Here is a 12,564-nt window from a genome sequence, read left to right on the forward strand (position 1 = left end):
GTATCAGATATTTTAACCTGATTGTTATTTTTAATAATATTATTTTCTCATTTCAAGTAGAGGCTTTTGGTGAATACAGGCAACGGGCAGTATTTTAAATTTTTTTGGCGAACTATGCTTAGGTCAGGTCAGTTTACACACACCTTGACTTCATTTACATGATAATTGTTATATATAATTTAAATATAGAATAGAACTTTGCCTTATATTTAAATATATAAAGCAGGGCATGAATGATAATTATATAAAAATTCAATTTCTAAAGTTTCAAACATATTTTGCTAACTAATCTTTGTTTGCTGATCCAACACAACCCTCGGGATTAATAGTATTTTCGAAATCCAACGAGGACCGTTAATTGTAAGGATATTGAGATTGCAATCGTTAGATCTCGAAAATACCATCTTAGGATCAGACAAGCAAAGACTTTTTTTAATGAATGGCTGAAAGTGGTAGGTGTATAAAAGAAGGGCTTCCACAAAAAGATCAAACCTACAGCTTACTGAGCTAGATCCTGATGGATTAAGCTATCAATCTGCTCAACTGCAAATGCTAATAGATGGGTAAACAAGCTCAGTTGAGATTTTTAGGTTATTTCCACAATCTTCTGAACTCTGATATAATTTCTAAATCCACCAGAAAATTATCTCATGTAAGATGAAGTCAGGAAAAAAATATTGTCAAAATTTTTTCTTATTGAAGGGTAGAACATTATATCAACACATGTAAAATCCCTTGGCAGGAGTATTCAATATATGGAATCTTACATTGGGAGCAATAGGAGAAATGAAATATTTCATTGATAAGGTTAAGTGTCTTTCAGTAAGTTGGGATGGATGAATCTACCTTCACAGCATAGGCATGAATTCCGCCGGACACATTAAATATTCTCTGGAAACCCTGAACAATCAAAACCATTTGTTAGATAAAAACACAACATCAAATGTATAACAAGTTGATCAATTAATCAATATATTGAGTGGGGACTCACTCAACAAAAGACATTACTGTTACATATGAGTGAGGACGAATTGGGGACACAAAAAAGGGGAATTTAGAAAAACCACATGAAAATGGAAGCAACCACCCATCTATGTTCCATTAACATTTGAATTTGGAATAAGGTCATATTTTTTTGGGGTTGAATAAAAAGCAACATTATTCTTATTCTTGCAGTTTGCAAGCAATGATGAACCAAATCAACCAGTTTCCTTCTACTATCACTCTCACACTAACTCTATATTATATGATAAGCTGGTGCCTTCAAAGATGACAAGAGACACCATATGATTATTTCAATTAGTGAGGCTTTTAAGTTCTACCCCCACCTCAAGAAAATGCACTTCAATATTCCACAAGAACAAAATAATTGAAAAAGGGTACCTGTGTTTGCAACCACTTGGCCACCTGTAATGACCGCATCCCTTTGTGACACTGCAGATTAAAAATGAACAATAGTAAATACCTTGTAAAGAGAATAAACAAGAGACCCATAATATGAATACGATAAGCAATGGCAACTATCTCTACAAGAAATTGTCAGGACACACAAAACAAATTAGCAGTGGTGACCACCACACAATAATTCATCATTTTGCTGCGCTGAGGTCCACAAAATATGGAACAAAAGAAAATTTGCGTATGGAGTTCATCAGACACATAAATCAGAATACCTAATAATTTTAATCCAGAGGTCTACTCTGGTGGAGGAAGAGTCCTGCAGAGTCTGAACTAATTTTGATAACAGAATAGTACTTAAGCAGAGACTTAGTGCAACTAGAATTTCAGGAAGCAGCCTAGAACTCCAAGAATCAAATAGAAAATTCTCAAACTGATAACACACTTATGCTTTAGGAATCACCAGTATGATATCTGAACACAGTCCAAGAAAAACAGAACTCAACTTAACAAAGAAACAGAGCAACAGCAGGGAAATACAAGTTGAGAGGATCAGACTTGTGATCTTGAAAAACAAATAGATTTAGAAAAGATTAACCAGGCTAGAAATTAACCTAAGTGCACTTGGAATCTACCAGGTACATTATTGAATAAAAAACAACTACAAAATCTGCAGCAGGAAAAATTCAGAAAAAAACTGAAATGATATATCTTTAAATCCTTGGGTAGACTCCCACTTATACTATTGAACCCATAACAGAAACTAAACAATCCACAGGGGAAAAAATTCAGAAAACAAACTGAACTGATGTTTATTCAAATAGTTAGGTGCCCCAGCCTAGCCTTTAGATCTATTTGTAACCATTGCTAACCAGTTGTAATAGAATACATCGGGAGTGAACTACATATAAAATAAGCCAAAAAATATTAAGAAAAATAGCAAATTACTTTTTGAGTCTAGGAATAGACGTAAGGTACAATACAAACATCAGTGAATTCCAGCTAAAGATTAGACAAAATAATAGATAAGAAGTGAAACAAGAATGAAGGTTAAAAATTTCAAGAAGGGAAACATGATGCATGCTATTGTTTTACCTTCTACATGAAAAATAAAATATAATTAGAAAAAGGAAAAAAAAAAAAAAAAGGAGGAATAGGGCTCATTTATGAACAGAACTCACCAACACATAAGTATCCTTCTGAGTATCGAACTTAGTTGTTATTTCTGGCCCCCATGTTCCAAACTGTCGGAGGGGGAGAACCTGAAAACCAGGCAAGGACGCTTGGGCACTGTCCTCACCAATAATCCAAAAGTAAGAATAGAGATTTAAATATAAATAGCAAGATGAAGTGAGCAAAACAGTTTACATATCTGGCAGAAGAAAGCAGACGAGTGTCATTACAGAAATCTTGACCAAAGCATCAAATCAGTTTTCATTATCATCAAATGTCCAAATCCAGAAATGGTATATTGGTATTGTACAGTCCATAACCACTGGCCGACCTTGATCTTTAAAAACTTGAAGAGAAAAACAGTTCATATAAACATTGCTGGTGAATGTAGGAGAGGAGATGTAAGTGCATACACTTCTTCAGGTTCTCGAACATCAATCAATTGAGCCTCATCCAGGAAGGACGGATCTTGCATTTTGGCATGAAGATCCTCTGGTTCGATGACTTGAAGCAAGGCCACTTCTCTAGAAACAGAGTAGGGAAGAAACACATAAAACAGCAGTTAGAAGCTGCATAGATACTAGTATGTACAACAGGTGTGCAGGTGATACTTTATTGATAGGCCTTCTTCCTCAACTACTCATTACCAGCTAGATGGATAAAAACCTAAATTTCAGATTTATACACACTAGAATAGGATAAAAGTTTTATAAGAGAATTAAGGATAATCATTTAAATCCAAAATCGACGGATTATCGGGAAGTCAGATCATATAAAACCGAATTCTAAGTAACTAATATTAACAAAAGAATAGGGAAGAGGGGGAGGAAGTTCACACACTGATGTAAATAAATTATCCACTCCATCCAGTGCCATCAAAATCTTACAAAATGAAGAAGAATGAGATTTTATCTTTAATGTCCCAGAGATAGGCATCTGACCTATCATAATTTCATACTTGTACCCAACTGATGCAGATAAGTAATAAGTTCTCCTCAGTCCCCAGAAAATAACATTGCAAAAAGGTAGGAAGCAGGCCTCTTCCTTAGCCTATGGTTTCCTCTAATGGACCTGTTTCGGTTCGACTGGACCAGTTTCAGATGGTTTAGGCCAGGCCAATCAGGTCTGATGTTCTCTGGTTCCCAAAAACAAATGTTGATAATCCAGGCCAAGTTTTAGTCAAAGAAGGGTAAAAATAATTAATGCATGTATGAAGAATTTGGAAACCATTATCTAGTTATTTTACAACTATCTAGAGTCTGAAACCCCACTCATTGTCAGTTCATTGATGGTTGCGTAAGTCAGTTTGTTGATGATTGTGCAAAGCCCTTGAAAATGAGCAGCCCATTAAAATGATCAAAGAGTCTTGGAGGAAATACCAAAGTGATAGTCCCACCAGAGAAAGTTCCAATTGGACTAGTCCTCCCAGACACAATAAAAAGATTGCTAGTAAGAATTTAAGTTAAAAAGTTTAATGAATTTTCTAGTTTAGGCCAATACATGTGAGATTCAGAGGAGCCTAGTACTACAATGATAGGCTGCTTGGTGAGATGCCAACCTATGCCTTGGTAAGAATCCTTGCTTATGCCAATGGAGGAGTAGTAGGATGGTTAGGAACCCACTTCACAGTGGAGAGGTCATGGGTTCAACTCCTACCGGCGGCATTTGTATTATCCCTATCCCCATATATAAAAAGCGCCTTTGTACCAAAAAAAAAGAATCCTTGCTTATATCCTCTATGTCTTTTTTTCAATTCTTCCTCCGCTCCTGCAATTTCATTTCCGAATATTTCCAGAGGCCAGTAGTATGCCATTGTTTCGGAGGATTCCTGAAGGTGTGTGGTTGCTGATCATAAGTTCATAAATTCACAAGGGACAAGGACTGCTTAAACTGACTTCAGCTTTGCAATTCTCGCATCCTAATCATAGTCTATTAAGGATTCTGATTTTGTTGCAAGAACGGTACCAAGATCCCATTACACATGCACATTTGTACACAAGTACGCATTGGCCCAAAAATTTTCGTTCCATCCTCTGAGAAAAAGGAATGACCTTTAAATCCTCTCATAGTTACATGTAAATTGCAATATTATGCAACAAAAATATATAAGATCAATATTTTTATGTAATGCAACCAAGGATCGCAAAATCCTGCTTTTGAATCTGTATGGACACACAGAAAGTGAAGTAATTCTGAAATAGAAGAATGAGTGGCATAATTTCAAGAAAAGTTCATCCTAAAACTGAAGCAATCAGCAATCAAGTAACATGACTTCTAGGTATAAGATTCGCAATACAGAAGACATTTAATTTTTTATGAAAAATATTGCTTTTATCCAGAATACATACTGATACAGCCCACAAAAGAAAATGCATTAGTAATGGTAACAACCAATACTATTACTTGTACCAATGTACTGTGAAGTCTGAACTAAATCCATATACATGAGCAAACTGTACAAGAAATTTTGAAAAGTTGGCCTTTCTGCCAGTTAAAGTAAAATGAGGGATGAAGTATGAGGCACCAGAGATATGAGGGATTTTACAGACAGAACGAAATATATCAATACCAAACAGAAGAATCTTCTTCCTCATCATATGAGCAACCAGTAGTAACCTATATGAGCTTCAATTAATAGACTTCATTCAAAAGAGCTCCAACGAGCTGAAATTTCCAACTACGAATTACAGCCAGACCCAAGTATTATCAAACCCAAACAACAAGTGTTTATGTTCAATATTAAATGGCCCCAACAGTTCCAATAGAAATCTAAACATTTTAAAAACTCCAGGTTGTAGGAGGTCTTGGGTAAGGGTGGCATAGGATTTCTAAACCCACCAAACTTTAAACCAGGTTGATTCAAATCAAATGGGCTCTGAGCAATACCCAGAAAAAATGCAGGCCACCCTTAAAAAGAATAACAATGTGAAGAGGAAAGAGTGTTAAGAGAGAGACTACCTGGATGGGGACAGGAGAGAGCCACATGGCCAGCAGTCAAGCAACCATGTCAACTCAAACTTAATCCATTCAATTCGACGGCAGCAGGGTAGGCTCACATATAAAGACTCTTCAAAGATAAAGACACTCAAACAATTACACCTTGTGAAATAAAAAAGCTGAAACTATTCTCCTATAATAGCTATTTTCTGTAAAAGAAAATTTAAAATTACAGAAATCCCCAAATAATTAAATTAATCTGTCAATCCCTATTAGACAGTTTGGGAATTGTTTGTCTCAGTTCGGATCTTCAGATTGGGTCATGCCAGTCAAAACATATAATTGCAAGTTGCAACTACATCATTTTGGTCATTTAGATGAAGTTTATTCTAGATAGGAATTATGTCTGAATCATCAATATCTAGACCAGTTACAGGCAGTAGGACCCACCAAAGGAAGGCAGTGGTGGAACAGCATACTCAGTTCACAAAATACGGGTTTTCTCTATATACCTTTCTGACAATACTTGCACCAAGTGCCATCCAAATTTGGTCTTACACCGCACAACCTTGCCTAGAGGTGCATTGAAGGCAGCCTCCTCAAATTCTGGTACCTGACAACAACAAGAAGGCTATGTGAAGCTTTGTTTTGCGACAAGAATACAAGGAGGCCTTGTAAGAAAAAAAAAATTCAATGCAAAATGGAAAGAAAAAGAAGAAAAATCCAAATAGAAAAATATTTGGATGTGTACAAACAAAGTAAAATTTAAATATCAGTACAAACTGTTATAATTATTTTAACAAAAGGTCAGGGAAAATGTATACTGAAAGATATAACTGATTTATGGGATTATAGTCCCGACTTACCCAGACTTCGGGAAGAAAACATACCTATCTTAAAACTCCATCTACAAAGAATTTCTGTCAGCAGATTCTCAAGACCAAAAATGCTATGAGGAACTGCATAGAACATCATCTCACAAAATGAAATCTAGATCTTTCCTGAGAACCCAGGCAAAATAAGTGATGCAGCCCTGCTTGAATAGTGGAAGAGAAAAGAAAGAAACCTATCCTTGGCTTCTGTGTGGAAAAAAGGACATGTCCTCATTCCTTATTATGTGTGGCTAGAGAGGAATTCCAGGAGATTTAAAGGTTGAGACCAAGATGGAAGTGAAGAAAATGATCATGTAGGAGCTAGATCACTTGAGTAATGTTTGGTTGGATTGACCACTTTGACAAGATGATATGCTGCCCTGTAGAAGAAAGTGGTTGAACGTAAGCCCTTGTAATCAAGGTCACAGGAAGAAGTTTACTCGGTGAAACCAATGCAAGGCTGGACCAAACTAAACTTTGTTGGTAATTCTGTAGAAATCCACTGCTGCTGGGAGCTGGAGGAATTTTTCAAACTGCTGATGCACTTTAGAAGGTGCTGGGATCAAAATAAATTACAACTCTGAAGTTGAAGTATTGATCTATTGGTTAGAAATGGTGGCAACAATGGAATTGCAGGAAGTTTGGATAAAAAATGATTCTGCAGCTTTAGTATTCATGTTCAGCAAGATCGGTTGCCATGGTATGTACTACAGAGATGGCAAGCTTAAAGCTCTACTCAGATAAGGACACAAGGTTACCTAGAAGATTTCTCATTACCTTTGAGAATCTAACCTGATATCAGATCTTTTAGCAGTTTCGCCAGCTTAATTATAAACCTCCCAACTGATGAATAGGTGGCCAATGAACATTGTGCAGGAGATGTCAAATGACGCAACAGGGACACCACATCTCAGACTTGTTCAGATGAACTGAGCTCTGGTTGGTGTATTTGTTAATCTTCTTAGAAAGCCCTCCCCTTGTCAATGGCATTGCGGAAGGTGGGGGAGGGGTTTTTGTATTAAAGCCTTGCATTATAAATTCTTTTTTTTTTTTTTCCCCCCCCCGTTCCCCCCCCCCCCCCCCCCCTCTTTTTGGGGTTTCCCTGCCAGGCCCCCCCCCCTCGGGTTTTGGGTTTTTCTTCCCCTCCCCTCCCTACTCTTCCTTTTCTCTCCCCCCCCCCTTCTTCCCTTCTTTTTTTTTTTTTTTTTCTTTACCCCCTTCACCGTCCCCCCCTCCCCCCTTTTTTTTTTTTTTTTATCAGCCCCTCCCCCCCCCCCCCGCCGCCGACAGCTTCTCTCACTTTTTTCTTAATAAAAATGACCTTTTAGCAGAAACGGAAAGCTTATACGGTCAACATTTCTGACATACTTATTTTAAATGTAAAAAGTTAAACACCATTATCTTCTGAAATTTCAGTAGTTAACATCAAATAATAGTTAAATTTCCTTTTCTGTTCAGAAAAGAGGGGATAAGAAAGATGATTCACACCTCAGATCTTACGACCCAATGGATGAGGGTACAAAATAAAGAAGTTATTTTCTACTTGCCAAGATATCTTATTACATACACTATACAGAGAATATAAACAAAACCAGATATCAGAATTAAATGTACCATTTGGCCCTTCTGCACCCACCCAAGCATTCCTCCCTGTTCTTTGGATGGGCAAATTGAGTATTCCACAGCCAAGTCACTCAGGTCCACTCCTAGAGCAAAACATCAAATTGTATAAAGAAAAGTGATTTCACAACTGCAAATTGACAAAGGAAATGTCTCCCAAACCTGAGCAATATTCTAAGTACAATTAGAGAACACAAGAGAGAGATAAATCATGTCTGTTGTATTAAAGTACAAAGGAGATACCGTTCAATATGTCACATCACAATCTCAGACATAAAGAATGGTTGCATACTGTGCGAAGTAATTAAATTGTAGATGATGCAATATCAGTCCCAAAACAGAATAAGATTTGCAGACAGAGGTCTAAACAAGGGTGCAAGGAGAAATACCAGAGTGATTACACCAACAGAGTTGCAGATCTGCTAAAAATTGAATACTGAAACTATTTTCAGAAATGTATTCAAGAGAGTATGCAAACAGAAGTTAGTATCCCAAATGTAACCTAAATCTGAGTAGCTAAGAGGCAGATACAGGAGAATAAATGATGTAGGCATGTTCCAGAAGATTGGTCCTATTTCAATAATGTATTATGTATGGGCTTTTAATTATTTGGATTTGTCTGTACTGAGATCAATTATAAGGCTCAAAGTTCACTCTAAATGCGTATATAAAAACAGATATTTAATTAGTAGTCTAGCCCATTAGGTAGCACAGTCATTAAAGAATTCTCTTTTAGTCATCTGTGTCAGGCCCAAGATATCATCTAGAAGACTTACACTTCAACAGTTTTAATTAGCTAAGTATTTACGATCCTGGCTAATTAATTTAGTCTAGCTACCTAAGAGCTTCAGATTTAGGAGACTTGCTTTTCTTCTTTTGCTACAAATATGCAAAAGAACCTCTCCAACTATAGAATGGAACAGATTATATATTTTTTGATCTGGCGGTTGCCTAAGTGACCAGTTTTCTCTCCTTTATTGATCTCTTCTCTTATTCTTCTAAGTTACTGCTCCATTAGTACAGTTCACAATCCCAAAATAGTGGCTTTCCCATGCACTTCTCCTATTTTTTTACTATCCAAATGGATTATATTTCTATTTGCCCTTTCTTTTAATTTCGTGATTCCCTAAGTGGCCAGTTTTCTCTCCTTTCTTGATGTCTTCTCTTTTTCTTCTAAGTTACTGTTCATTAGTACAGTTCACAATCCCAAAATAGTTGCTATTCCATACACTTCCCCTATTTTCCCTACTATTTCTTAAAACCTCAATTCCTTATACCTATTTCCCACCAACTTTTATTGTAATTAAGCCGTAGGTGTTAAAACACTAGTCTTACATCATTAAAGCAAGCTTAAACTGGCCAGCAACCAAGGGTGACATAGACAAGAAAAAAGAAAAGAAAAAAGGGTAAGCTGAGGAGTAGATTGATAAGGAAATACAACAAAACATTCAAATGTCATGAGTCCACTTACCCTTTGAAGAGAATCTACTCATCCTCCAAGGAACCAGCATCAACAACAAGCACAATTTTTGGATTTTGGTGGGATTTATTTCAGTAAAATTAGCATGAATTATGATATATGTTTCATTCCAACCCTTGTTGGATCCACCTTTCACCAAAATCTTGACTTTTCAGTCAAATTCCAAATCATGCTAAGCACAACTGAAATCCATCCAGATATAATTTGAATCCACACAGCTATATCTTGAAGGAAAATTCAATAATATTAATCACTAATGCGTAAATTAGGGCACAGGCCTTTACATTATATGTAAGATTTAGAAACATAGGCCTCCAAGGATCCTAAACAAACCTGGAATACAAACTACCAATTGAAATAGTTAAACCAGACACATATTTTGACATATCCCGTTCAAACTAGGACACTGAAGCCTAATGTAGACTTTAAGTGAAATATGGGTTCAAATTCCAGAGGAGTTTAGGAATAGACTTAACTAACTTCAACACAAAAAGAACAATAAAGACAGACTAGTCGACTAATCTCATATGCCACGCTCCTACCAGTATACAGATCCATTAAAGTATCCAATACAATGAAGACTCTTTACCATTGAAAATAAGCCTACTTCAGATATTTTGCTACATCATTATGGTTGAGGTTGATTTCTATATAATCATGTAAATTCTAATTATACCCGGCACAATAATTCTAGAAACAACATCACATTGTTAGCACATATGAATTTGTGAATTATTATGTGAGTAACCACTTTTTACACATACAAGATGGTAAAACATTGCCTCAGCCCAGAAATTCATTGGTGAGAGTGTGATGTGACACCGTATAATTTCTTCAAATTCACAGCAATATGACACAAGTTCACACACAAACCACAAGTAATAAATATACGCTTTATGGTGGGAGAAGTTTCACCAAAGAAAGCAACTATATATTCATTCGGACACAGTAACCTTATCAAAGCCAACCTTCTGAAATTTTCTTTTGGATCTCCGGCAACAGCTTAAGGTTGTCTTCGCTAACAAGTAAGTGCTGCACCAATATTTCCCTCCTTTCATCACCACCTCCTCCAACATTGTTTCCAGTACTAAATGAAGCTGAAAAAGATATAAAATAAGCAACTCCTAAGACCGGATAAACTACCAGTAGAAATTTGAATTTCAATGATATAAGCTGTAAATTTCATTAAATTCAAACTAAAATAAAAAGACAAACCATCAGAAGATGAAACAGAATCGCAACAACAAGATAGCAAGAAAGGTTTTACCGAAACTACAGACCTATTCTGTTCAGCCTTGCTTCGCCAGCAATGGGAGAGAAGCACCCGAAGCTCTGAGAAGGAAGTGTGAAGGTTTTGGGAAGAGATGTGAGCAACAAAGCAGGTGCACAGAACTTATGAGGTCTTCGCAATGATGAGACACACAGAGACGAAAATACAGAGAATCTGAGGGGGCATAGAGTTGCAGATGTGAAGTGAGTAGCCCTCACCATCGCTATGTGCTCTTGGGCTGAAAAAGTTCATAAGTGGTGAACACTCTCTCTCTTGATCCCTTCTATTCTGTTGTTATAGGGAATTGATGATCATGTTTCGATGACAAACGTGTTCAGAGTGCTGCTATGGGCGATGAACTCCTGGTGACGAACTCGATCCGGGTGCAGATTTGGCTACGAACCTGGTCAACTACGGATCCGGTCGATTTTCCTTGTGCGCAGAACAGTTAAAGCGAACCGTCCGGTGCGCTCCAAATAAATTCTGACCGTTGATTCTTGTACATGCACTTTTAAGGGCCTGGTTGGTTATATGAATATAGAGATTTCAGGATTCACAGAATAAGAGATTTATACTCGTTTGGTTGTGTGAATTCATGAATTCATGATATCTAGAGATTTCATCCCTATTATAAAAGCATTGAACATTTGAACCATGACTCCATAAATGTTTTTTTATGATGAAGCTATAGATTTCATCCCAAAGATTCAGCCTAACCAAACAGTTAATTTTATGAATTATGACTCCATAGATTTGAAATCTCTAGATTTTTAAAATCTTCAGACTCAAGTAACCAATCAGGCCCTTAAGGGAGTTAAGTGAGGGAATCGGACAGTTTTACAATCGGACATACCATACCCATCCGGTCCGGACTAGACAAACCAAACCATACCTCTTTTCAAAATTGTTTGAAAACACCAAAACAGGGTGGTCAAAGTAGACCCTCATTTTGAAAAGTCTTCTATGCTGATTTCAGAAGCTCTCATCTCAGCATTCTTGATTCTCTTCTACCTTGGTCCCCCAAGTCATTTCTTCCATTTGAGCTTCACAATATCACTACAAGTGAACCCTGATGGATGCGGTCTTCCATTTGATCTTGAGAACCAAAATCAGAGTTTTCGTAATGGGGAGTTCTTCCCTGTACAAATTGACGAGTGTTTAAGTTTGATGGTTCACAAGGAATGCCAACATTTGCCTAGAAATGATTATATTTTAAGATATTACATAGTGGGGAGTTTCACTAATCACCTTTGTTAAGAAATCTAACATATACGCAGCGGAATTGAAACAAGAAAGAAAGAATCAAGCAAGCATGACACATGGTATTTACTTGGTTCGGTCCTAAGACCTACATCCAAGGATGAGTTGAGCACTCAACAAGCTATGCAATCATCAAATAGTCAAATCAAGGTTACAACCCTAAATCAAGATGTGAATACTCTATACATGGACCAAGAGAGAATATACAAGACTTGGAATAACCACAACTGTAACCAGCAGTCCAACCGAAGCTTTTCTCCTTTCTGTGCAAGCCAAGAACACCACAGCCAGTGCCTTCAACGCATACAATAGCAGATGCTATTAACCAGCATTAGAGCATCAATTTTGAAGAACTAGATCATAACCAAAGCACCACTCTCAGAACCGAGAGCCATAACCAGAGAGAACCGAGAGCAAGAAGATGAGAGAGAGTAGGAGAAATCGTATGAGCTTCAACTTGAATCGATACCCTAAAAACCCCCAATTCATGTATACAAATAAAATAACTGAAAAGACAACTTTGCCCTTCAAACTAATCAATAAGACAACCTAGT

The 12,564-nt window shown here is 36.8% G+C and overlaps 1 protein-coding gene across 2 annotated transcripts; it reads right to left on the reverse strand.

Annotated features, from left to right (window-relative positions):
- Positions 1-601: 601 nt before the first annotated feature.
- Positions 602-11,177, reverse strand: LOC149001973 (rhodanese-like domain-containing protein / PPIC-type PPIASE domain-containing protein). 2 transcript variants are annotated; one of them, XM_089137393.1, is made up of 8 exons: positions 10,761-11,177; positions 10,449-10,577; positions 7,995-8,083; positions 6,021-6,121; positions 2,985-3,095; positions 2,580-2,688; positions 1,384-1,434; positions 602-900 (listed from the first exon to the last, which is right to left on the reverse strand). In XM_089137393.1, the coding sequence occupies exons 1-8, from the start codon at positions 10,969-10,971 to the stop codon at positions 820-822; spliced, it is 882 nt and encodes a 293-aa protein (XP_088993519.1). In that variant the 5' UTR covers positions 10,972-11,177; the 3' UTR covers positions 602-819. The 2 variants fall into 2 exon arrangements, with proteins under 2 accessions (XP_088993519.1, XP_088993518.1); XM_089137392.1 differs by having other exon boundaries at positions 621-900; positions 7,995-8,086.
- Between the last annotated feature and the right edge of the window lie 1,387 nt (positions 11,178-12,564).

This window comes from Hakea prostrata, chromosome 10 (genome assembly GCF_041222555.1).
Source record: "Hakea prostrata isolate BN-2017 chromosome 10, UWA_Hpros_2, whole genome shotgun sequence".
NCBI lineage: Eukaryota > Viridiplantae > Streptophyta > Magnoliopsida > Proteales > Proteaceae > Hakea > Hakea prostrata.

What these genes read in the sequence shown, in the direction of transcription:
- LOC149001973 (XM_089137392.1), bottom strand. Translation starts at nt 10,971, where the DNA reads ATGGTGAGGGCTACTCACTTCACATCTGCAACTCTATGCCCCCTCAGA. An exon ending in GGGTGCAGAAGGGCCAAATG is followed by an intron (nt 6,122 to 7,994) that starts GTACATTTAATT and finishes TGTTGTTGTCAG; the next exon opens with GTACCAGAATTTGAGGAGGC. An exon ending in GTTCGAGAACCTGAAGAAGT is followed by an intron (nt 2,689 to 2,984) that starts GTATGCACTTAC and finishes TGGTGAGGACAG; the next exon opens with TGCCCAAGCGTCCTTGCCTG.